Here is a 25770-nt window from a genome sequence, read left to right as displayed (position 1 = left end):
TTCCTGACTGTATGCTCAAACGTAGTAGTATTACACAAGTAAAGCTGTGAAGTGTCAAAACCAAAACAAAATAGAAAAAAACAAACACAAGGGTTGTGGGCTTTGATGGTTTTAATGTAATTTCATTAAATTGCTGCATAGATCTCATAGCAAGAATTAACTGGAGAAAAAATAAATAACTTCTCAGTTTATATGGGAATTTTTACACTAAAATATTCCATGTTCTACTAGTACATGTGTTCACAGCACTTTTACTAAATGGTCGAAGCAAAAGCTAGTACAAAATACATACAATTACTTTTCATGGTTTTGTTCCGTTTCTACATTGTCTCACCACTTTGTCCTAACAGGTACCATATCCTTCATGAAAGATAGTAATTGTGCATTAACTTAAATTTCCCACCTTCAGTATTGTTGCTCCAATCTTTCAGGAAGGAACAGGAGGCAATCTTGCACCCGGTTTGCATTTGGGTCCACATAGCAGGCTCAGTCAGCTGATCTGAATGCCACTCGCACATGCCAAGCTCAAAACTGGAAGACTGTCGTGCTAAAAGACAAAGAAAAAAAAATCACTTAACTCATTAAGAAGTCATTATTTATGAGCCTACTTCCTATTAGGAACAGATGCTAACTAAATTACTTGACAACATTTCTGCCTCCGTTACTTCAAAAGCATTGTGTATCACCAAATGCTGCCTATTATTTCAGGCTGCCATCTTTAATGATAACATTTTTAAAAATCATTCCCTAAAGATGGATGCTTCTTTCGGAGCAAGAAAGTGCTATTTACACTAGCCAGTCGTTGCAGTCTTCATGAATAAATTCATTTCCACAGAGAAAGTTTCCAGGAAATGTAAAAAAATGACATGTCATAACAAGAAACACCTATTTACTTTTATAGACGATAGCTACAGAAGAATCACTTCTGAGAGGTTAAACTCAGCAGCATCTCCATAATACTTGCAACAGAATACTTCTTTTTAGAATGAAAAAAATTCTGAATACATCACTACATATTTTCAAGAACATTTTAAGGACAAATCATGCCCAACTAATCTAGTGGCCTTCTACAATGATCATGATTTTAAGCAGGACCACACTATGATAATGAAAGTTCCATTTCTTAGTATTATTGCAAAAGAAAGGCAATCTTCTGGTTAAAACAGACTTTTCCATAGTAGTCAGGGTATCTCAGAGAAAACTGGGAGATTCCTAACTGTACGATGGAAAGAATTTTATGTCAGTATACATAGACATTACTGTCTACTGCATCTCAGAGATACTGTGTTATTCACATTACTGACATGTCAGTGAAATGTCCTGTCCAGCTGATGCTACAAACCTATCATTTCTTCCTTGTTCTTATGTTGCATAAATGTAAGCACTTTTTCCAAACCATGTGTATTAAGTGAGAACAGCTGTGGAAAAATTATTTCCCACAGAAAATGCCAGATTCTAGAACAGTCTAGGAAAGGATGGATATTGTCAAATTTCAACATTTGAAAAAAAGTTGCAAATACACTCAAAAGAAATCAAGGTCTTCTTTAAACACTTTTTAATTATTGAAACAAAACATTTTGATTCATCCTGCATTTTTTAAATTTAGTTATAAGTATTTCTGAGGTTGGTTTGTTTTTTTGACATCAGTTTCAGTCTCTTGGAGCAAAATACCCATTTTCTAGCTCCTAATTCTGCAGCATATCAGATAACAGTTAGATTTTTTTGAATATTCTGACTCCCATCCCTGTAGCAATTAATATGAAAGACACTACATCTAGTTCTGCATCTGAGATACTAAAAGGCTACATCCTGGCATGATTAGGATTAACTAAGGAATCTGATATTTTTTCAGTTCAAGTACTCATACTAGATTTTTGTCAAAATTTGTACATTAGAAGTAGTGGGTATATATATATGTGTATATATATATATATATAATTACTCCAGTTTTCCAGGAAAAAAGCTAGCTTTGCAGAGAAGGTATACCACTTTTGATTTACAAATTATTTAAGGAGGACAAAAACTTCATTCTGTACTACATTTCATTTTCACACCTTGGGGCTCTTTGCTTTCACCCTACGGCAAGATCAGAATGACAATTACAATAGAGTTCTTCATGTATGTAATTCATCAGAAGTCAAGAGAGAGTTCTGCAGGGCAATCAGACACTTGGATAAGAATACAAAGCCTTTGAATAGAAGGTCTACTAAAAGTATAATTAAAGAAGATTTTGTATTACATATGTTTTAGAGCATACCTTTAATATTTTCTATTTGACAGCTAAAATACTTTTTTCTGCAGTACATATGCAATTGTATTATAACAAGCCATGGTGGTTTTGAGTGATAACTGCAACAATTTGACAGCTGTTGGGAAAACTACAAACTGTAGAATATCTTAAACCGCTATACTGAAGACAGGGGTTTGATTGATTTATTTTTTTTTTAATGCATGGAGTGTGCTTTCTAGTAGAGCTGGGTAAGACTAAAGGGGGGGCAGTTTGGAAGACAGGAGAGGGAGACAAGGGAAGAAAAAAAAAAAAACTTAATAAAATTACATTTATATTTAGCCATCACTGTTTGTATCAAGAGACTCCTGAAAGCACAAATACTTAAGCTATTTTACTCATGACCCTAAAAGCACAGAAATACTAATGAATAAAAATATTTTCTTATGCGCATTTATGCTGGGACTCAAAATCATGAAGGCTAGATTAAAAATGCAAATTTTTGATACATATTTCATGCAATTAAAATGGTCTTCATTTCAAGTCTTCTTCAGACATTCCATAAGGATTAAATAATAAAATACTTCAAATTCAAGCAAGCATTAACCTGACCTTTTGTTTTAATTATTGGAAAATGTTCAGTAGTAAAATCCCTCTTTCAGGGAGAAAATTAATATCTTCTGACCTTGGTTTTGGCTGATGTGAGCAATTTAGATATCACCTAACGAAGCTGACTTTTTTTAACATGAAAGCACAGGATAAGAACTGGCTCTTATTAGAATGTACCTGAGGTACTTAATAGTGTGGCAGTACAATCTGTATGCCACACTATGTAGTTCAACAGCTGCCACGTAAGGTAAGTTTAACGCTGCTTTTGAAAAAAGCCAGTATATTTATAGAGAGATTTATATCCTCCTGGGGAAAATGGTTAAGCAATTATACAGGTTGCTAGAATCTACCAATGCATTTTTTTCCATTTTAAAGAAGGCCTTTCATCTGCAGAAATCCTCCAAGGAACAGAAAGAGGCTGGGAGAATCATAAAACTGTCCTCTTTGCACTGTCAGTTCCAAATTCATTTTTTTAAAGAAAGCACACTGCAAACTTACCTGAGTTCACAGACAAGTATGTCCAAAATTATAAACTAGCATCTTTGCTCATTTAAGTAGTACTGCTAGAAAACCCTCTACAAAACAGAAAAGCAAAATGGCCTTGGTATGAAAATATTTATATAACATTTGCTTCTATATTTCTCCATTGCAAAAAAGTTGAAACATGGTGAGATCTGCATGACCAAGTTTAGTTATCCAAAACTTCATTTCCCCAATGCAGATCCCATTTGAAATAAATACGTATGCATCTGAATCATTACACTAGGATTTGTATCTTGCTATTACTTTGATCTGTTTACAACTGCTCAGCACTCTAGTGTGTGTGCTGGTTTTGGCTGGGATAGAGTTGATTTTCTTCATAGCAGCTGGTATCAAGCTGTTTTGGATTTGTGCTGAAAACAGTGTTGATAATACAGGGATATTTTTCTTTATTGCTGAGCAGCACTCACACAGAGCCAAGCCTTTCCAGCTTCCCACCCCTCCACATCAGCGAGTGGGCTGGGGGTGCACAAGAAGCTAGGAGGGGACACAGCTGGGACAGCTGACCCCAACTGACCAAAGGGATTTTTCCATGCCATATGGCATCATGATCAGCATATAAAGCTGGGAGAAGAAGGAGGTGGGAGGATGTTTGGAGTGATGGTTGTCTTCCCAAGTAACCGTTACCAGTGATGGACCCTGGATTTCCCAGACATGGCTGAACCCCTGCCTGCTGATGGGAAGTGGTGAATTAATCCCTTGGTTTGCTTTGCTTGCACATGCAACTTCTGTTTTACCTGTTAAACTGTCTTTATCTCACCCAGCAAGTTTTCTTACTTTTAATCTTCTGATAAATTACCCTCATCCCACTGGGTGGCTGTGTGGTGCTTAGTTGCTGGCTGGGGTTAAACCATGACACTTTAATAACCATGTGCAACTATTTTCAACAGTTTTTCCCATTCCTGAATTGGAAATCTGCAGAGCTTTATTTTAGACCATGGCACACAAACCCAATCATAAAAACCTAGCTTTGTCTGTGTCAAACACTGCATTCTATACCTCAATTTAAATTTAAAGACTAAACCCTCAGTGCCTGTGCTAAGAGTCAGAGGCAGGAAAACCAAGGAGGTGCTTCGAATCAGGACTGTGGTCACCTGAGGATGTGACATAGGTGCCACAGTGCAATCTTCCTGTGTAATCCAGAGCAGCAAGCAATCTAATTTATACTAGGATGGGTAGTAATCCTTTCCCATGAAAATACATTGGATTGAAAAGAGAAATGAAAGATGTTTTGTTGAAGAATCCCAAGATGCAGGGATGGTCTGGCTGCAGAGCTGACTAGCCTGACATTACAGCTCTTGAATGCAGCAGAGTGGAACAAAATAGCCCCACCATGCAGTTGAGAATCAGGACCTTCATACATTTAAAAATACGCACAAGTCCCTTGGGACTCTTACTAAAATCAGCTGCAAGGCTTTCCCTGAGCTGGCTGAACACATCAGTTCTTTGGTAAAAACCAGATCTTTTCTGCCCGGTGAGGCCCTAGTGCTCTCTTGGCTGCAGGAAGCTACATTTATACTGTACCAGATTTCTTAAGGTATTTATTGTCATTCTTTGTAACTGCATTGAGATGTGGTAAGACAGATGACATTTTAGGGGAATGAAAATGAAAACACTTAAGGAGTTAAGAAAGCCTTAGAATACCAGAAAACTTTCCTTTGTGTTTTCTTTTCCAGTCCAAGGCAAAAACAAAGTAAAATGATCTGTCTCCTGAAAAACAGGTATCCTTACCATATGTCAGAAAACATCCTTCGCTGAAAGTAATATCATCAATAGCAACAGTTTCGCCTTCTCTTTGGGTCTCCACCATCCCCAAAAAGATAACCTGCAGCAAATCAACAAGAAATGGCATTCACCAGTGTCACATACAAGATCCAAATCCTTCTGAGATATGACAGTCTAGTCCATACAATTTCTATTAGAAATATGAGAACTCAAATCATGCACTTTACAGTTTTGGAGGATCAGCATCCTGGCTTTTTCACATATCTGTGGCTTGTCAGCACAGAGATATAATTATCCAATTCAAAAGTGAAGCAGTATTTAACAGGAAGGAACTAAAAATGACAATAAAATGCATTAAAATCTAAGCAAGGACCACAACAGTTAAGAAATACAAACGATTTTGTTATTTATCAAGCCATTATTCCACCTGAGACTGTAAAAGTGAACAATTTCTGCTTGTTTTCAGAATTTATCAGAGACCTGGAGCAAAGTCAGACCAACAATACCATTGATTCAAAGCCTTTCATCAAATTTCATCGAGCCAGAACAAACCTTGAGGAGTGCTTGGTCAACTGTTATTCTGCTCTAATGTTACAACAATGGTTGGGTTTTTTTTCCCTAACGAAGTCTTCTATAAGCAAGAAGTTACAAATATTTTACATTTCCATCTTAAGGGCAGATTTCAACCTGCATTTGTAAATGTGGAGAGCACCACATTTTTTCTGCAGTGCTGTAGATCAAGCAACCATAGTCCTTGGGAAAACCCAACAAAAAACAACCCAACAAATCAATCATATGAATAATATTCTTTAACTAATTCCATAGCCCTATCTTGGGGTGGTACAGCTCTACATTTTTCCAGAGTTCTGGAGGCCCAATCTACCTAGAGATACATTCTAGATCATAATAGTCAATGTACAGCATTAGCTAAGGAATAAATTTTCAAATATTAGCTTTAGAGTTCAGGGGCAATTCTGAGCATAGTTTAAGAAATTGTAGCAGAAAACCTGCACTTACCCTAGAAGTTATCATCAAGGGTACGGTATGCCACTGTACAAAATGACACGTCAGCCGAGTATATGACCGTATGCTTTGAGGTCTTGGTGGGGGGGCGGGGGGGCGAATAGAGTTTTGGCAGGTTTATTTATTTGTTTTTCTTAAGCTGTTGTTCACCTACACAAGAAGTGTGGCAGCCTATAAAGTCAAATTATCCTGGCATTACACAACAGAGAAAGGTGTAATGTTATCTACCATATCACCAGTGAGAAATCCACATCTAGTCGATTTTTATCTATATATACACACACATATAAAAATATGTTGTTTATTGTTTTAACACAGCCAGTGTTAAGGAGAAGGATAGCCAGTAACCATTTTCCCTGGCAATTATTCCATGGGGACCATTGTTAGTATACGCATGGACAGCTGCATTTTCTAATGTAGTATTGTTAAGACATAATGGCACCCTGTGTGTTCATACTTCTTTGATCAGTTGTAGCACAATGGAAAGAATGCAGTTCATTGAAATCCAGAAGTTTTGAAAGAACAGGGTTAATCCCAATATAAGCTTTTGTTTGAAATTCTTTCAATGTAACAATGTTTACTTCATGTCACACTGATATCTACTTGGAAAGAATAACTATGCCACACTAAATATTTATGGCATCATATCACATTCAATAATATGTTTACATGACTGAAAATCAGCAGCTTGGAAATTTGTTCATTTAATTTGTTTCAGAAAACTGTATTTTGAATTGTTAAATGTTGAAGCAACAACATGTATAATTAATGTGTACTTTGGTGACATCACCGGTAGAAGGACAAATAGTATATTCATACTGTTCATTTCTATGATCACACAGTTTCAGGTAAGGTTCTAGAAAATTCCAGAGCACTATTTTGTGATTAGAAACACAGTAAATATTATTTCATATCAGGGATCTGACAAATATTTGACCTTTTCACAGTATATTTTCATTGTGAAGTCAAAATCTAGTTATTAATAACTTTATTTGTAATATGTATTTTTATATGGCTTGTAGTTGGGGCTTCAAGTGACACAGTGATTTGGGCAGTGCTAATCAGGTGCTTTCTCACTTTGCCGGTACAAAATCAGAGGTGGCTTCAAGTTCATATTCAACTGAAGTGCACAAAGTATTTAACAACTTCCTTTCTCTCAAAATTCACGAACAGTGTTTGTTTACTTGGTTAATACAATAAAAAGCATGGATTTAAGAGGCTTGCTTTAAATGTATATGTTATCAATGCCTCTACAAATAGCTCCCTGCTGACTGATGTCATTCAAGACATCTTGGTATTCTGAACACCCAGGGAAGTTTCTTCAATGATAAAAAAGACCATCTATTCCTATTTTAAAATGTTTGACTACAGGAGGGGAGCAAGATGCCCTGAAGTCTATGAAAGGTTTACTGCTGACTGAACTAGGGTCTGAGTCAGTGCTGCAACTCTGAAGTCATCTCTCTTGAGAAAAGTGTCAGTTCTATTTTTTTTTTTTTTTCTTCATCGTGCCTTGTCTTAACTTTCCCACTTCCAAATGACAGAATATAATGCTAGATGCCTCCAGCTGCTTTCAGGTCTAAAAACAGATTACCTGGGCTTTCCCTGGCACAGATACCCATCTGCCCTCCCCTGAGGAGTTCAGTCTAGTAATAACTGACATGACTCCCATCCACATTTATTTGAGCAAGAAACCGTTCAGTTTTCCCTCTCACAAAAAGCCAAGAGCTTCTTCAGTCCAAAAAACTGTAATGAAAATGTCTACCTGATGACACTGTTTGCTCATAACTACAGTTAACAAGCGCTGCCTAAATGTGCAATATCTGCAACCGTCAGAACAAATTAACATTGCAGCTCCATTAGTAGCAAGGAAAGCTGTAGTGGCAATGTAGGTGGGATCTAACACAGGTTGGGTTTCCTCCACAAGTGCAGCCATGGGGACAGACTCCCAGTGCAGCAACAATGCCCAAGGTAAAACACAGGTATCAAGCACAAAGACAAACGTGAACCCCACGCACAGAACCATTTCCCTTAATGAAATCTGACAGGCACAAATTTGTTCTCAATAGATCAGGGGGAAAGTGTCTTAGGACAGCAAACCATGATACAGTTCTCCAAAACACAGCCAAAACAGACATACTGAGCTTTGTCTGTGTGTAGAGTAATAAAAGCAGTGGCAATCTTTCTATATCAGAATTCCTTGCAAGTGGAGATTTTTGAAAGTCAAAACCAAATTCCTTATTCCATAATCAAAAGGTTTGGGGGGGTTTTAAGTAGGAAGAGACAAAAGTATTAAATAGTCAATATCAAAATGAGCAAAGAAAATAAGCAGTGGAGGTTGATTTTAATTAAAATTTCACATCAGGTGTGCCTGAAAAATGAATAAAAATACTCAAGCACCCTATTTCAAAGAGATTACTACACCCCAAAAAAGGGGTTTTTCCCATCCACTTTTTTCCCATAGAAACTTTAATCATCAAAATTTGATCTTTAAATATGCCACAGATAGCCCTGTGTCATATTGTTTGTCATATCAAAAGAACAAGTGAAAAAGGGCAAACAAATTGCATTCACTTGTATGACCAGCATCTTGCAGGTTGTCACTGGAGAAAGAATGTGCAACCAAAGAAGAAAGTTTATTCAACCTCAGGCTTTAGGTTTGGTGAGGTGGCCAGCTACATTTCTTCAGCCAGTTGTAATGACCACTGCAGTAAGTTTGACACATGCCTCTCTAAAGCTGGACTGTGCCCATCAGTTCACTTTATAGAAGCCAAAGGATAAGGTTTGCAAGCAATAATCTAATTAGTATTTGATCCAGAAATTTAGAGGAAGAAGATGCCATATCATATTAACTATTCCCAGACTCACTCAATTTTCTAAACAATATGAAGGATGAAAAAGTACATCTAGAACTGAACCATTCTGGTACAATCTCAGCTTGCTGTTCATACACTCATGCCAGGGAAGTTACTGACAAGAAAGAACACGGATACTTGTGTTGAGTTAGGTACAAGTACTTCACAACATCCATTCTCAGGGTTGAATAGGCAAGCATTACTTAAATATCCTGATCTTGTTAGATGCTTTAGCACAATGTTACCTCTGCAAGTCAAGTAATTATGTTACTCATATGGTTTAACAAAATAAGGCTATGCTCTCATGCCTTCAGGTCTGCGTGCTAACCAACTCTTCACAGTAACTACTGTAGGAGGAAATGCCTCAGTTTCTCCTCTGCTCCCCACTTTCCCTCCAGTATTATGCATAACAGCAAGTATACATCATCCATGGTATTTTAGCCCTAAGTTACATTTACTGTGCTAATGTTTTTTGTAAATGCACATGTAAAAATATTTAAATAGCGTATGACACTTACATTGTTTTTCAGCAGCTTTGAGCAAAATAAAACCATATGCATGTGTTCTGTGACAAAGGCTCAAAACTACAATGAATAGTTAAGTACAGTATTTGTCACCTGAAGCATCCCTATAGAACAATATTTCATAGTATAGAATGGTATTTCCTATATAAATTAAACCTGGAGTTTATTGGTACAATTAGACTGAGGCTAAGGGAATGCTGTACTGAAAGTTAAGATCCCAAGCAGATCACCTCTATGGGCAAATAGATGATTTATAATGCAGTGAGGCTGACTGTTTTATTTAAGACACATGCACAGTTTCAGTTAGGTTTGAACAAGCAGCATTTGTTAATGCCAATTATGAACTTCCAAATAGCTTCTCTCTCTTCTACCACATACTAATGCTTTCCACTTACAAAATATTTAGGTTTGAATTATTAAGAAACCCACAATTTATAAACCACCATTTAACAAGTGCAATTTACAGTCACTTTAGTTTACCAACCTCATACTTTTCAGTGCTATTGATTGTGATGGTATTTGCTTTCCACCGATTTTGCAGTCCTCCTGAAACTTGCCAGATGTTTGTAATAGCATCTTCATAGTGCTTTTGAAGCCCCACCATCAACGTTCCACTCATTTGACTGATCCAATAATGAAATGTAATCTAGGACAAAAAAACCCGTCTGATTATTCCAGGGAAGTACTGTAACAAACAATGAAACACAAGGACTATGCATCAAAATACCTGGCAAACGTGTTCTTTGTCAGTTGGGAGGAAAACACTTGTCCTTAAAGCTGCAGAAGAAGATTGCATTTCAGGGGACAGTGAGAGGAAATAAGCTATTAAAAGGAATAAAAAAGAAATCTTAGAACCTTGGATAGAAGTTATACAAAATGTAACAGTAAAACAAGAAGGGGTTTGCATACAGGTTTGAATTAATAATTACAAAGCCATCTAGAAGTTCTTCCCCAGAAAAATTTGCATCACACTTGCAGCTGTTGTGTGCCAAGCTTTTGTTCATTTAAAATGACAACACAGTCTTGCTCCACGTTCCTGCAGAAATATCAAGTAGGGTTCCAAAACATTTCAAATGTTGATGGCTTGAATACTCAATTAATAAGCACAAAATTTTTGGAAAGAGTAAGACTAGCTCAGCAAGCTGATCGAAGAGCTTAAACTCCATTTAATATATCACATATTTCATGCCTAAACAACAAACTGGCTTAACCAAAAATACAGATTTATTACCACAGTTAGAGTCTTTAAGGAGGTGGTGGAAGATGGGAGAAGAGGCTATAGTGTTCTGTTCCACAGGACATGGGTCTTTTTTTTGGATGCTCAGAAAATTGTCTCACTGAGGAGATGATGTTGTGGTATTCTTGTACATCTTCCCGATATAAAGGATTGCCTTCAGAATCTACACACTACCATTAAAGACAGTGGCTATCTTTCCATTTAGAAAACGAATTAACAACATTTACAAAGTCCAAAGTAAAGCTCTGCTTTACTTCTAAGTGTAACAGCTCAATAGGTCAGTGAAATACAGTTGTTGCTATGCCTCTTAACTGGTTTTTGTCTCTTCCTGACAAGGTTGTTTCAGATCTTCTGAAGCATGGAATGTAACCATCCTATTTTAGGGTATTAAGTGCTGCTAGTCAAAATGTGGCTATTCCCAAATGTAAAGATTTCAGAGATTTTAGAGGTTAAAGGATACAAGGAGAGGAGGAGGGAAGGCTTAACCTACTTTTTTTTTTTCCTTCCTTTCCCTTCTCTCCTCCTTCCCAAACTCCAAGCAATGTCAGTAAACTGCTGCCCTCTGACATCAACATGTAAATGAAAGGAGAAAGATGAAGGACAAAAAAGCCAAGTAGAACTGAAATAATTTTTTTAAAAAAGTCCTAAACCCAAAGATGACTACAGAAACAAAGTATCAGACATATGTAGGAATATCTAAATACTTCATCTCTAAAACTACCCACCCTGACCTCTCATCCTTGAGTGCAACTAGCGAGTCGCTGACAAAGGACCATAAGACCAGCTCAGTGCTGGAGCCAGCTGAGCAATCCTCCACAGAAAAGCATTTTGCAGCCTGCTACTAGAGCAGCAGCCATGCTCTCCCTAGATTTTAGGCCTTTCATGACTGCTTAGGCAGCACTTTCTGAGCCTGCCAGCTGCAAGGTTATTCTTCCTACGCACAACAGATGGCTTGGTGCCTCAGCAGAGCCCTATCCCTGACTCCAATCTGTTTCATTGGTTTTTAACTTCCATAAAGTTTTAAACTTTTTTTCCTTTAGTTCCCTAAAGATAAATGTATCTAAACTCATAAATAAGGCCAGAATTCACCTGCCACAGGAACGTTGTGCCTTACACAGATGGGGCAGAAAGAGTAATTTCAAGAAATTCTTTGAACAGTGATTTTACATTAAACATCTGCATAGATAACAGATTTCAATTAGTAAAAACAGGTTGTGTTTTGATTTGTCGTTGTTTTAAAGTGGTTGTCATCACTAGTCTGTTCAACTACATTTTCAGTGAAAATAAGAACCATGAGAAGAAACAGAGCTAAAAAAACGTATTGGGTTCTAGTAAATGATTACGTGAATCTTCAAAGGAATTACATCTACCAGGTGATCTTTGGTCTTCTGCTAACATGTGTGCATTATTCTGTTGGCAGGAAGTCTCTTTAATACTCTACCATCAAGCATACTTGGCTCAGTTATCAACATATGATATAATTTCTGGTCTTTAAGCAGGAACCAACATAAAACTTACAACACAGTCTGTTGAGTCAGTCACCAACAGTGGGAAAACCTGAATAGCTGCCATAAGGAAATAAATATTTCCTATGCATTAGAACCAGCATTCAGAAAATGGAAATACAGTTTAGCCATTCACCAGGTAGAAAACTGAAATAACTAGATATATTTAAATCTCCTTGGTCATTCAGTCCACAAACATAAGTACACAGCCTTTCAGAAAGCTGAATATGTACAAGTATTCAAGCTTTCTGTTATCTGGTCGAAATAACTTAGATTAATATGGTTACCATACAATTCAGACCTGGCAGATGCAATGGTGACCAAGAACCTAAAACAAGTCAATAGGAGTATACAGAAGACTGAACAGTTTATTTTCTCTGTAATGAACTCTCAAACACTTGAAGCTAATGGTTTTCTCAATCTTTTTCTGGCTTTGGGTGTCTGCATAAGTTAAATCTTACCCTCCCCTACCAGTTCTTCACAAGATAAGAGCAACCCATTTTCCTGGTTATAAGCAAGAATATCTTTCAGGTCTTTGCCACATCCTGATGCGGTATATATGACCAATCAAGCAGAAACCCTAGAAACTTCAACTAGAACAAGACTGTCACCTGGTTAATTAATTGATTCTAGTCAAGAGTTTGCTATATTTTTATTCCATAGTATTTGTTTTTTATCTGCTTCTTGATGAGAAGAGCTGTCATTTTTTTTTTTAAGATAAAATGCTTCACAACCAACTTACATACTTGAAATAAAACTTACGTTTATGAAAAACGCTTAGTAGTTAATTAAGTTTTTGTGTTAATGTCAGTTTAAATCAACATTTATTTAAGAGCAGCCTTGTTTTCAGAAGCATAGTACAAACAGCAGGATGTGCTTGTATACTATGCACAAGCAAAAAACGAAGCTATTAAAAGTACATTGCATGAATAAAGTTTCCTAATTACAAAGAATCATGAAAATTGTCAGCTGTGGAATGAGAACTTGCCGGAAAATGTAGACTGAGGCAGGGGGAAGGGCAGGGTGGTGTTGATGTTTCTTCTATGAAAAGTTTTAAACGTTCTGTGCCATTCTTATTTTGCTGATGTCTAAGCAAGTTTTCCACATGTTCTTCTTCAAACCACCAATTCACATTAAGCATCATATGGAACTTCTACCTGTTTGGTAGCTTATGCAATGTGTAGGAGGTGCCGCTTACTTCAGAACAGTACAGATTTCCACACTCCCAGATAATCACAGTTTGGGAATGAGGTGAAAAACACCTAGGCTAAACAGCCTCACCAGAACACTTTCATCCCACATAAGGTTATATGCTTGTACACTCCACAACGCTGCATGCCTGCATTCAGGTGCTTTCTCTGAGGGCTGCTGCAGCACTGCTTGCGCACAGGAGAGGTGAAAGGGTGTGGGTGGAGAGAAAGGGAGAGAATAATAGGAAAATATGGAGAAGAGAAACAGTTTGGGGTGATTACCTCAACCAGCTCCCATTTTTACTGTGAGATTAAGTGTTCTCACCAAATTCTTTCCCTCCTTCCTTGCTTTCTTACAAACAAGCTTTCTGACAGCTTTGGAAAGCTCACTGTAGGAGAAAGCCCACTGCAGCTAAAAAATTTGGGTCAAGTTAGCTAAAAAGGTATGAAGAAAATCACGTATTAGAGAAGGAAGAAGCCAAGTTTTGGAAAGCAGGGTTAACTTAGCAGTTGGATTTAAGGGACATATTTTGCCTGAAGACAGGGACAGTGAATTACTTGGTTGAGGGACAGTCTTTGATGCAAAGTGGAATTGCAGTAAAATTTAGAGAAGAGCTGGCTCAAATAGGCTATCAAAGCTCTTCCCATGCTCAGATCCAAAATCACCTTAACGTATTTGCAGCAGTAATATTAGGCCACAGATAATAGATAAACACACACTCCAGGCACTCATTAATCCAAGAACAAATGAAAATACATCTCAAAATGGAGGAGCCAATACTCATTTCTAAACTTTGCAACCATCAAGACTGAAACTACACCAGAAACCTCCAGAACAGATAAAGGTCACTCAGGTAGATAAAACATGACTCCTGATGACTGATTACTTGCTCCTCCATGATACATTAATTGCTTTCTGAAATACTGCCTTTTTTTCTGGAATTTTGGTTATTGTAATTAAAATAACCTAAAAAATTGGACTCAAGTGCTCAGAAAACATTTGGCAGAATACAGCTGAATTGTCAAGTAATTAGTAAAATTAAGCAAATAAAACAGAGATCTACATAATTCGTAAGAGCTTATAGGTTCCTCAAGGAACATGAGGATTTGTACCACTGTCATTCCCATTGTGATCAAAGTATGGTGGTCCCATGCTAGATTGACCATTTCTTCTTATCCATCCAGGCTGTAAATCCAGTTCATGAAGAGCTTTGCATAGATCAGTTTCAAAATCACACTTTTCACAGGAGAAACCTGAATTGAAGCAAACAAACAAAAAATTAAAACCCCAAAAACAGAAGCAAAGGGGTATGTCCTCACCATCACTTGCTATTTAACTAGTACACAGAAACACTCCAAACAACCTCCTAAAAAGTGAGACACCACAATTTTAAATCATGAACAAAGAGAAACAGGGCAGTGGAAGAGATACAAGAGAGAATGAACACTAAACAACCAAAACAAACCATCAAGCCCTACCCCTGCCAAATCCTGTCCATTTACATAATATTATTATAACATAAGCTTTTTTCTTCACTAATATGTGTGTAGCTACCTACTTGTAGGAAACTGTCCAAGCTAGCAAAGCTTATATGCAGAGGCTGTTCTTAAAAAGCACTGCAGCTATCAGCTGCAGAATTTCAGTATATCCTTTGTTTATCCAGGGCCCTTGCATAGAGGAATTAAAAAAAACCCAAACAAACAACCAAAAAAACCCAAAAACCATAACACCAGGAAATAACCAGATAGAAAAAAAAAATAATTATTCCACTACTGGTTATTTCACCACTTTGCAACCTGCATTTTTCAGGAACTTTGAATATAAGCCCATTTGCAGAAACACCCCAGGGCCTAATAACAGAAAGGTGAGGCTCTCATCACATGACATACTCCAAAGTTTACCAGTGCTTATCATCTTTACTAAGCTGCCACATCAAAGCGGAAACCATGCTGTTTAGAGAAAAGCTGAAACAAGTCCTCAGAATGGCACAATCTCCCCATTTGCCTTTCCTCTGATCTGATTTCTTCCAGTGCACATAGCCACGTGGTGGGGAAGGACTGCTGCTCCCCATTCCACATTCCCCTGTAGGGCAGCATAGGTTAAAAAGGGAGGCAGAACTTGTCTTTCTGGCACAGAAGCCAGTATGGTGTACCAGTTCATTCAGGGAATTTGAGGTGAGTATGTGACCAGATAAATAATAGCTTACTGGGAGGGAGGGTCATTTGTTTGTTTCTGCTCTGGTGTCAGACAGCCCTTTTAGCGTTGCATCCAAACTGAATGAAAGAGCTTGGATGTGCCTGACAGGCTGGACAGCCCCATTCCTTGAATAATTTATTGTGGTGATGGAAGGATTATTAAAAAAAAAAAAAAAAAGAAACCTCTAATCAGATGCTTCTGTGAAGAGCAAGCTTATTGCAACTTCACTCCAAGGAAAATACCCAGTATGTGGGACTGTCTCCAGATTTCATGTGCTGTGTGGAAACTTTCAGTTCACCCTCATTTTCTTTTGTAAAGCAGAGGAGGATGGGTTAAGACTCCACCTTCTAATCAGGATTCTAGTTAGACACAAGAGCTGGATTGCTTTCGCGCTCCCTCTCATATTGGTGTTTACTCCAGGCCCCTACCTATGCTTCCGGTCTATTCTATATTATCACAGTGCACTAATAGTTTTAAATAAAGTTGCAACTGCAGTGTTTACAGTCATACAATGATGTCCAATTTCATGGCTTTCATATTCACATCAACTTACTGCAACAATTAATTATAAAAATTAAGAGAGGAGAAAATAGACATAATTCACGTAAGCATTCCAGTCTCAAGTTAATGTGCAGACTGGCTAATTCATCAACCCACTTTTTATTGCTGCTTTTTTTCCTTAGCTCTTTAAGTGGCTGAAAAGCATGTCAGTGGTTCATCAAAAGCACAAACACTGCTGAGGAATATTTGCTTCACATTACATGAAATGCACCAAATCACATCATAAATTTTCTTTTGGCTGAAAAAATAATTTTAAATCAGTACAAAATAGCAAAACCAGCACCTTTTTAAATTTAAAAAAAACCCACCCACTTAACCCACTTGATCATTCATTATTATTTTTCAAGGCAATATTCATTTTCACAGAAAATATAACCTGAAGGCAAACCAATGTAAATTTGCTGGAAGATAGATTTAGAAAGACAAAGTCACTGCTTAGGGAAGAAAAGGCCAGAAGGAAGAAATGTGTAGCATGTTCTAGATATTTTTTGAATTTCCTGTGAACAAAACAAATATTTCAAATAGCCTCTAAGGAAAAATTCCAAGTCTCAGAAACAGGCTACAATGTAAGGCTCTATTTCAAGTGTGTATGTGTATAAAATCTCAGTTTGCGATACTGTGGGAGTAAAATATTTTTTAAGAGTAGTTAGTTATCATTCACCCCCTGGTGAGTGTTTTGCAATAGTAGTTCAAGGATTAAAAAAAAATGACTGTAGGGTTTATTCTGCTCCTTTTCCAACGCTGTGGCAAAGCACAAACCAGCTACATATGAACTCCAAAATGACAATAAAAACGCATCATCTGAAATACCAGCTTTGATTATTTTCAGTGCAGAAACATCCTTAAACCTGAAAAGAGCCCAGAGAAAACAGCACAATCCTGTCACGGACATGAGATTGGTGAGCTGAAACCTAAGGAGAAAAACTATTTAGCAATAATCCCAAATCAGAAACATCGGTGTCAGTGGGATGAATCTTCAATTTGACACCCTGATCTGAAGTTATATCTGACATTAACTTCTCTCCAGGAGTGATCCAAAGCATTATCCATGCAGCCCCAGCATCCACAGCCTGTGGAACCTTGTTCCAGTACTCTTGCTTATCCATACTTAAAATACAACATTATTTGGTATTCAGGCCTTTCAGAGAACCATAGGCTCATTTTTCTAAACTAGACTTGGAGCAACTTTTAATTTCTGTACTTTCATATAAGCATTTATCTATAGCAGTATTCCCTCAACAAGCAAGTGTAAAAAGCATCCACAAAAATTAATGGAAGAATGCATTTCTTGCTGCATAGTCTGCAATCGTAACAGAAAATGCTGCCTGGAGGAAACACTCTTCCTAGGGAAACCAAGGCAAAGCACAGTGATGATTTCAAAGATATGCAGTGAAACACAGCCTAACTATCTCTTGTGCAACTGATAAAAAAAAATATGCTGACCTGTGATGTGTTAGTGACACATCAGGAGGTTCAACAGGTGTAATTTCCAGCCACTGGTATTTATGACATTTCAGTCCAGTAAAATAAAGTTACCAAATGTATTGATACCCAATACAGTCTCAACAATTTTCTTATTCACAGAAGAACAAAAATAAAGTATCTTAGAGATGATTCTAGACTCCTGTTCCAAACAGATATCTGCGTTGTATTTGCATAAAACTCTTAGAAGAGAAACAGCGCATATCTGGGCACACTAATTTGGGTAATCTGGATTTAAGTTACTGCTCTTTCCCACAGATTTCAACTGACTTTACTGATCACTAACATACTCAAATTAACATTTTTCAGTGTTCACAGAAACAAAGAGGGTTATCTAAAGACAATCTACTTCAGATTTAAAGCTAAACCTTAAAAACCCAACAAGGACATTAGCTTTCTTTGTTGCACAGTGAGTGGAAGAACTTGGATAAGCTTCTAGTTGAAATCAGAATTTTTGGTAAATCCAAACTTCTTTGCATACCAGAACAAAGATGCTCAGAAAGATGCTCAGAGAGCAGGACTATCTTATGCATCATATGAAATCATTTACAGCACTGTTTTGTGTTACAGTATTCGGGAAATAGATTGCTGATGCAAATTTACTCAGACTTTAGCAGTTAAAATTAATTCTCACTGCTTAGATCTTTCCTTTAAAGGCAACAGCAGCAAATGTATTCATAGCCTCTGAATACGAGACAAATTCAGCTAGGAGAGTCAGTTCATGAATTCAAGAAGCTTTTCCCCCTTGTCTAGACTGAAAAAAAAAAAAAAAAAAAAAAAAGCTCTTGTCACTTATACCTTGACCTAGATATTTAGATGAAACCTGAATTTCAGAAATTTTACCATGAATTAAGGAAAAGAAGTAATACCTGTTAAATATCCATTGAATTTATGTGGATAAGGAAACACTTGCTTTGCTACATAATATCCACATGAAGACTTATGAAAGATGTATTGTATAGAGGTTGAAAATTAAGTAGGAAAAATCCAACTGAAGCATAAAGAAATTCTTAGAAAAATCAAATGAAGCACGGGGTAAGAGTTCCCAAATGTTTTTGTAACATCAAAAAAACCCAATCATCCCCTGGTTTTCTCTGCTGCTGCATTCAGCAAACTGTGTCATGCTTATGATGAAGCCCACTGAGACTTACCCTGTTTCTCTTCACTGCTGTCTCCATAATGGTTGGTGAAAACACACAGCTCCCCAGGTGGAGCAGAGGAGCCATCACCATGTTGGCATTCACGTCCTGTAGATGACCCAGTATCTACCAGAGCAAAGCAATATAATGCACAAAAGAATATTAATCTGGTCATGGGCTATGTTACTATCCAAGCTCTCACTCGCAAAAGAGTTACTTTGATTGTCTAGTATCAGGCATGAAGTGTCTTTGAAAAAGCTGTGTTTCCACACATCCCTCTGAAAGATACTTGTAGAACCTCACTTTCTGAATCTGCAGCTTAAAGGAAATATGGCTTCTGCAAATCAGTGACTTTCAACCCAGTGTGTCTTTGGGTAATATTTAACTTAATTATAACATTGTTTTATGACTAAAAAATTTTGGTGCATGCTATGCAAGTCAACAGTATATCATTAACTTACTGATTGGATTTATTGCCCAATAGTTTGCAAATATCTTAGATAAGAAAATAACAGAAAAACAGAGTAGAATTACTAAGCGACTAACATTCATGAAGCTCTCTTCTCAGAAGGAGTTGGCAAATGCTTAGAAAACTTATGAAGGGTTTGTACATCAGATGTAGAAAACAGTTGAGAAATTCAAAGTTGATTTTGCTTGAAAGGGATTGTGAGTGATCTAGGGAAAGACTTAGAAAATTCAGAGCATGTACACATATGATGCCGATAGTTGAAAGTGATACCTATTTATTATTTACTTGAGCTACAACTGCAGGTAATGACTGAATTGCTTTAGAGTACCCAGCTGTTAATGGAAACATATTGCAATCACAATTTACATAAATGCATTAACAGACTGGTTATTAATGAACACTTTCCAATTTATTAGATTCCTGTGTTTTCTGGAAAAAAAACATATTTTGTGTGATACTATCAATGTTTCCCAAGGTTAAGAAAAAATTAGAGATACTTAGGATCCTGTATCTGAATTCTTAAGGAAAGTGAATATGATCACACAAACAAGCACAGGCAGAAATAGTCAAAATAATGACAATGATATTATTAATGATAATAGTTTGCCACTGGTTGCAGGATTTCATCATTAGGGCGAACTACCATCAATATGAATCCCAAATATATAACCCTGCCAACATTTTCAATCTCTGTCCAGGGTTACTGAGTTATAAATACAATCCCCGCCCCTGTCATTTGCATAATCATAGAATGGTTTGGGTTGGAAGGGACCTTAAAGATCATGTAGTTCCAACCGCCTGCCATGGGCAGGGGCACCTTCCACTAGACCAGGTGGCTCAAAGCCCCATCCAGCCTGGCCTTGAACACTGCCAGGGATGGGACACCTGCAATTTCTCTGGGCAACCTGTTCTGGTGTCTAACCATCCTCACAGTAAAGAATTTCTTCCTAATATCTAAATCTAACCTTTTTCAGTTTAAAGCCATTCCCCCTTGTCCTATTACTACAGGCCCTGCTAAAAGGTCTGTCCTTGTCTTTCTTATAAGCCCCCTGTTTAGGTACTGAAAAGCAGCTGTAAGGTCTCCCCAGAGCCTTCTCTTCTCCAGGCTGAGCAACCCCAACTCTCTCAGCCTGTCTTTCATGCGAGAGGTCCTCCAGCCCTCTGACCATCCTTGTGGCCCTCCTGTAGACCTAGTCCAACAGGTCCATGTCCTCCATATAATGACCAGTTCTGAAACACTACGTTTAGAAGAAAAAGTGTATAGGCACAGGCGAAGCAACAGCTCCTTATTAAGCTGTCAGGAAGAGTATTTGCATCATGTAAATAGATTTATAGTGTACTGTATGGTAAGCCAATCAGGGCTCACCTAGCAGAGATGGGCATTACTAAAATATTCTCATACAGAAGGACTCTGTTAGTGCAAGAGACAGAACTCAGTGTGCTGACTTATCACATCATCCCTTTGATGAAAAACACCTTTGACCTTCTTAACTGTGTTTCAATGAAACATACCAGTTCTGTCAAAGCTTTTACATGAATGAATTGAGGATCTTCAAATTCAAGAGGGGAAAGTGGGCAGAGACATCCAGCCAGTCCAAAAAGCCAACCTTTTGAGAAAAAAAATCAATCAACTTGTTTCATTCAGCTTAGCAACACAAGAAAACAAGGAAATGATATAATGAAATACCTTAAGCACTTTAAATGCCCCAAACCCAGGAGAAGGAGAGATAGTAGAAAAAGGAGATCATTGCAAAAGTTAAAGGACAGTATTAGCCCAAGGCAAATGACTGTGAAAACTAGACAAAATTAGGCTGACAATCACATAAGCCTGGCACTCCTTTAATAGGAACAGTGGGATGAAAAGAAATCTAACTGCTTTTATGACAGAGTTGTATTAGTTTCCTGAAAGGATGACACAATTGCCCAAGACACAGCTTGTAATAAGTAACTGATACCAGTAGTTCTGGAGGTTTCTTCACCTGTAAATACCCAGGATCAAAAAATTGAAATGCACATACCACTGTGTGTGCCTCCAATTTGCCTGTTAGCCCTGGTGAACAGAATTAAGACAAGGTATATCTCTGTAACTAAAGTATGCTGATTAGGAAGCACAAGTGCTATGGTATCCACAAAATGAAACAGAAAACATATGTCTGGAGGCATATCAATCACTGCAGATTTGTATTTTCATAATTTAAGAAATCTTTTGTCAGGGTACAAAGACTACTCCTCCAATGTTGCCTGAAGGCTAGCAGCCCAAGGTCTGATCCAGCTTCCAATTATCTCCACCACCAGAGGCAGACATATGTTTATTGTAATAAAGGTTTCAGTTCTGCCTAGAAAGCATTTTCCAGCTCATTTGGTTCAACTCCACCCTTTTCATCACTATCCTTCTGTGGACATCATTTTATGTGCTTTATTTTAACACTTTGTCCTCAGGCCAAAGAGCTGATTTGAAATCTTCCCAAAGAAAAGCAGAGCTACTAATAAATGAATTAAGAGTTCATTGGTATATGTATCAGAGTTCATCAAGAATGTATATCGTTGAATTGCTTGTTTCCCTTCCGTAAGTACAACTTAGAATAGAAGCGTACGCTTTTTTAAAAAACAACCTATTTCATGTATGTCATATTACTATATTTGAAAAGGCTTAAATGTTTTATACTACTCAGCTGCTTTGTTTTCCAATCTAACAGTATTTCATCTCATTCCTCCTTTTCTCCTACATTTTCTGTAACTCTTCCTCACACTGTTGTACTTCACAATGACAGGATTTCACAGTCTTTCAGTTTTCTCCCATTTTATTAAAACTTCTGCTGCAATATACTAAGCTGTTCTCCTGCTCTGTCTCTAGCATAAAAACCGTATACAAGCTCTGCTACTAGGAGGGAAAATTTTTAGCAGAAGGTGGTATCCATTGCCATTGTTATTATGTTCTGAAACATTAATAAGAAAAAAAATTGCATAACCCAAAGAAGACAGAATCATCATAAGATCTGTTATGAGTGGAAACAGATGAAACCCACGCCAAATATTCAGAAAGCATTTAGGGTCTTAACCAAGAATTTTTAGTGAAGAAAAAGCAGTATTCAGTGAAGATCTAACAAAAAATGCAGAAAATTGTGCTAGGTGTGCGGCTACATACAAGTAGGGAATGTTTCCTGACAAGTGCAACAAGCCAGCCCTCTTGTCAACTAACAAGAACACCACAGTTTTTTGTAGCTCAAGAACATATAGAAGGGGACAAAAATGAGACTCGGAAGCAAAAAACTTGCAGAGAAAGTCAAAAGGACAAACATTTCAAGTACCGAACTGCAAGATCCTGAAAGCAGAAAGAAGAATCATCTAGAAAAAAAGAGGAGCAGAATGAAGATGAATAAACCAGTAAAAATACACAGGATGTCAGAAAAGCAGAAGGATGGGGAATCATCAAAGGGTTTTGTTGGGGTTTTTTTTGAAAGCAATGAAAAAATTTTGCAGAGAAACTGAAGACTAAAAGAACAAGCAGAGCCAGGCACTATGTCTGTTTTCAAACTTACATTAGCAAACAAGCAGTTCTCAAAGAGAAAAAAAAAGCTAAAATAAAAATCAGCTTGAATTTACATCAAAGCTGGATTTATCTGGCTTAGCCTAATTAATTTCATTTAAGCCAAGACAAAATACATTTACTGTAAGTAAAAAAAAAAAAAGGAAAAAAGATTGTCCTCTCAGCCTTTCCATTTGTTTAAGTAAATCTGTTGAAAAAGTAGATATTTAATCTAGGATTTTTAAAAGATAAGTCTTGTAAAGAAGTCTGAACAGGCTCTGAAATAGGACCAGAAATGTTTTGCATTTCTAAGTCTATTTTTCATGTCAACAGAAAGTTAATCTGCTTAAGCAGAAAATGGATTGTAGTTAGTAATTCTTCATTAAGTTTTTGTAGAGCCAGTTATTATCATACATGAAACAGAGGAAAGAACTCAAAAAATGGGTTATTAGTTTTGCTATCTGAAAATTGTTTAAATTTTGCTGCCATTAATAGCTTTCAGGGAAAACTCTTACAGAATAGAAAATATGGTCACACCTTCAAAGGAATCAATATTTCATCAGATTTAATATATAACATTAATGGCAATATTATCCCAAATCTAGGTTCTTCACCTGGTATGCAAGAGCTGATTCACACACAGAGTTATTTGCTTACTGCAAATCTGCACAGAGATGGGTGCTAGGTTGTAAATCCACAAAGCTAGCACACCTTGTAACATAGTAAAACTTCTTATACACTTTGAACAATTGTTTACAATTATGTTTAATTCCTACAGGTTCTTACAAGCCTCACCTCCATGTAAAGGTATGGTGCTTTTTTTTTTTTTTTTTTTTTTCCACCACGCATGTTCTGGAGAGAAGGGGCTTTGTTAGAAGGAGGCCTTCTGCTCCAGGGTGGATCTTTCAGTATGATAATTACAATGGCTCACACATAGCTCAAATGATTTCCTATTTAGTCTCATTAACCATTTGGTTCTCTTTTATCCTATCTTGTGTCCCAGCTTGACGTATTTATGGTGTGTATTCTTTCTCCCAAGGCCATGTTTCATGAACTGTTTGTAAGGATTTAACTAACATCCTCTGCTTTTTAAATGCTTTGTTTTTCACTACAGATACTTACATTCCCCCCTCCCCCTTTTTTTTTCTTTTAAAGTAAATAATTCTTGTATCGGCAAGATTGTAACATTTTTATATGCGATTATAGTAGGGAGCATTACAGCACCAGTGTACATACCTTTACCACAAATCTCATTTTGTCCTAATGTAGGGTTTCTGTAAACATAATGCATTTTAATACAAACAATCCTACAAATTTGTTTATGCAAGAACAATTTTATCCAATCATTAAGAAAATCACCAAAATTGTATTTTTAAAATAATTCACAACTGTTCAGCCAAGACTTTGAGAGACCCCTCCCAAAAGTATGCTATTTATATTAACATATGAGCAACTCTAATTTTAATTGTCAAATTGGAACTGAATGACATCAGCAAAGCAGAAGTCAAGCAATCACAGTAACTGCAAATTGATTGGTTTTTAAGAAGAATTGACAGAATACTTTGATGTGAAAGGCAATAATTGATACCATCTGCTTCCAGTTAAGTGGCACTAATTCAATACTTGAAAGAGAACTAAGACATATTAATACACTTGATTAAAAAGGATTCTGGGTAAGCGTTCTTACAGAAATTAGTAAAATCAATTGAGAGGTCAAAACCAAACATAATGTATTGATCATTGTACAGCATGCACACTGCAGTTACAACTAGTGAAGGAAAAAGCCCATAATATTTAACGCAAGGTGTGATGAATGAGGTAAAATTGGGTGTCAAAGTCCTAGGCCATTACAGACTGGAATAAAGTAACACCTCAGGAAAATTTCTGTTAGCATGAATTGACAGACCATATCACATTCAAGAAGAGATAACAGGTGCTGATAGAAGGGGAAGTAAAGAAGATAATCCATGGGAGACACAGTGTTCCGGGCCAGGACAGCCCGAGCCGGGGGACTCGCTGTTACACCCGGAGTGAGATGAAGACACAGACGAGGTCAAATGCCGCTGCTCAGGCCACGCTCACTGGCGCACAGCGCTGTGAGAAACGGGCGACGGGCAAGGGAAGGGCGGCCAGGAAAGAAGGAAACCCAGCCAGCACCGGGACAGAGCGGCGGGAGTCACCGCCATGGACCCAGCGGCGTCCGCGGGCCCGTAGCTCCCCCACCCCTCGGCGGGAGGCCGGGCGGGGGTCTCTGGCTTCCCGCCCTCACGGCTCGAGCGCGCATCCTTGTATCCATTTTTGGGGGGGAAGGGGGAGAGGGGAGCTGTTTCCCGGGCAACGGCACGCACCCCCACCCCGCTCGGCACGTGGGTTCTGAGGGGCCCACGCGGCGGCCGCATGGTCGCCTGCCACAGACTGCAGGTGCCTCGGCGGGCGGCTGAGGAGGGCGGTGCCCACAATGGTGCGGCTGTGCTTCGGCCCAGACGATGCCTGGTGCCCAGCGGCCGTTTGCTCCTCATCTGTTGGCAGCTGCTGAGTTACGTTAAGCTGCCAGGTAGCAAGCTCGGCAGGGATGTAAACAAGTTTTGAGACACCTAAAAATACAGTGTCCCGCACGCAGAAGCCTAATCTGATCCCTATGTATACTATGTGCTAACATTTGTCTTGACACCTAGAGTTTAGAGGAAAAAAGATTTTAATTATGAACTGTCAAATGCTCAGTAGAACTGCCTCTTTCTTTCAACCCCAAAGGTGGGGTTGGGATGGGGGTGTGGGAATTACCAAAAGTGCTTCCAATCCATAAAGCAATATCCTATTAGAAGACAAAGGTATAAACTGACGTAAAGTAACTCCGATCAGGCAAAACACATTTCTACCTCCTATTTACTATCTGCTTCATCAGAGAAATTGGAACAAGAGCAGAATAATGATTTTCTCAGCATTTGCTTTCCAGTCCAAAAAACT

General features: G+C 37.7%; 1 protein-coding gene across 1 annotated transcript in view; it reads right to left on the bottom strand.

Moving 5' to 3' along the window:
- MALRD1 (MAM and LDL receptor class A domain containing 1) overlaps positions 1–18986 on the bottom strand; it is a 282749-nt gene extending 263763 nt beyond the window's left edge. The window contains exons 1-6 of the mRNA XM_027777677.2: positions 18824–18986; positions 14546–14686; positions 10228–10322; positions 9985–10146; positions 5108–5201; positions 404–547 (exon numbers count right to left, since the gene is read on the bottom strand). Of these exons, the coding sequence (XP_027633478.2) occupies positions 404–547; positions 5108–5201; positions 9985–10146; positions 10228–10322; positions 14546–14686; positions 18824–18986 (799 nt within the window). The remainder of the gene's footprint in view (positions 1–403; positions 548–5107; positions 5202–9984; positions 10147–10227; positions 10323–14545; positions 14687–18823) is intronic.
- Positions 18987–25770: the final 6784 nt, after the last annotated feature.

This window comes from Falco peregrinus, chromosome 5 (assembly GCF_023634155.1).
Source record: "Falco peregrinus isolate bFalPer1 chromosome 5, bFalPer1.pri, whole genome shotgun sequence".
Taxonomy (NCBI): domain Eukaryota; kingdom Metazoa; phylum Chordata; class Aves; order Falconiformes; family Falconidae; genus Falco; species Falco peregrinus.
This window is presented reverse-complemented; position numbering and strand designations above follow the sequence as displayed.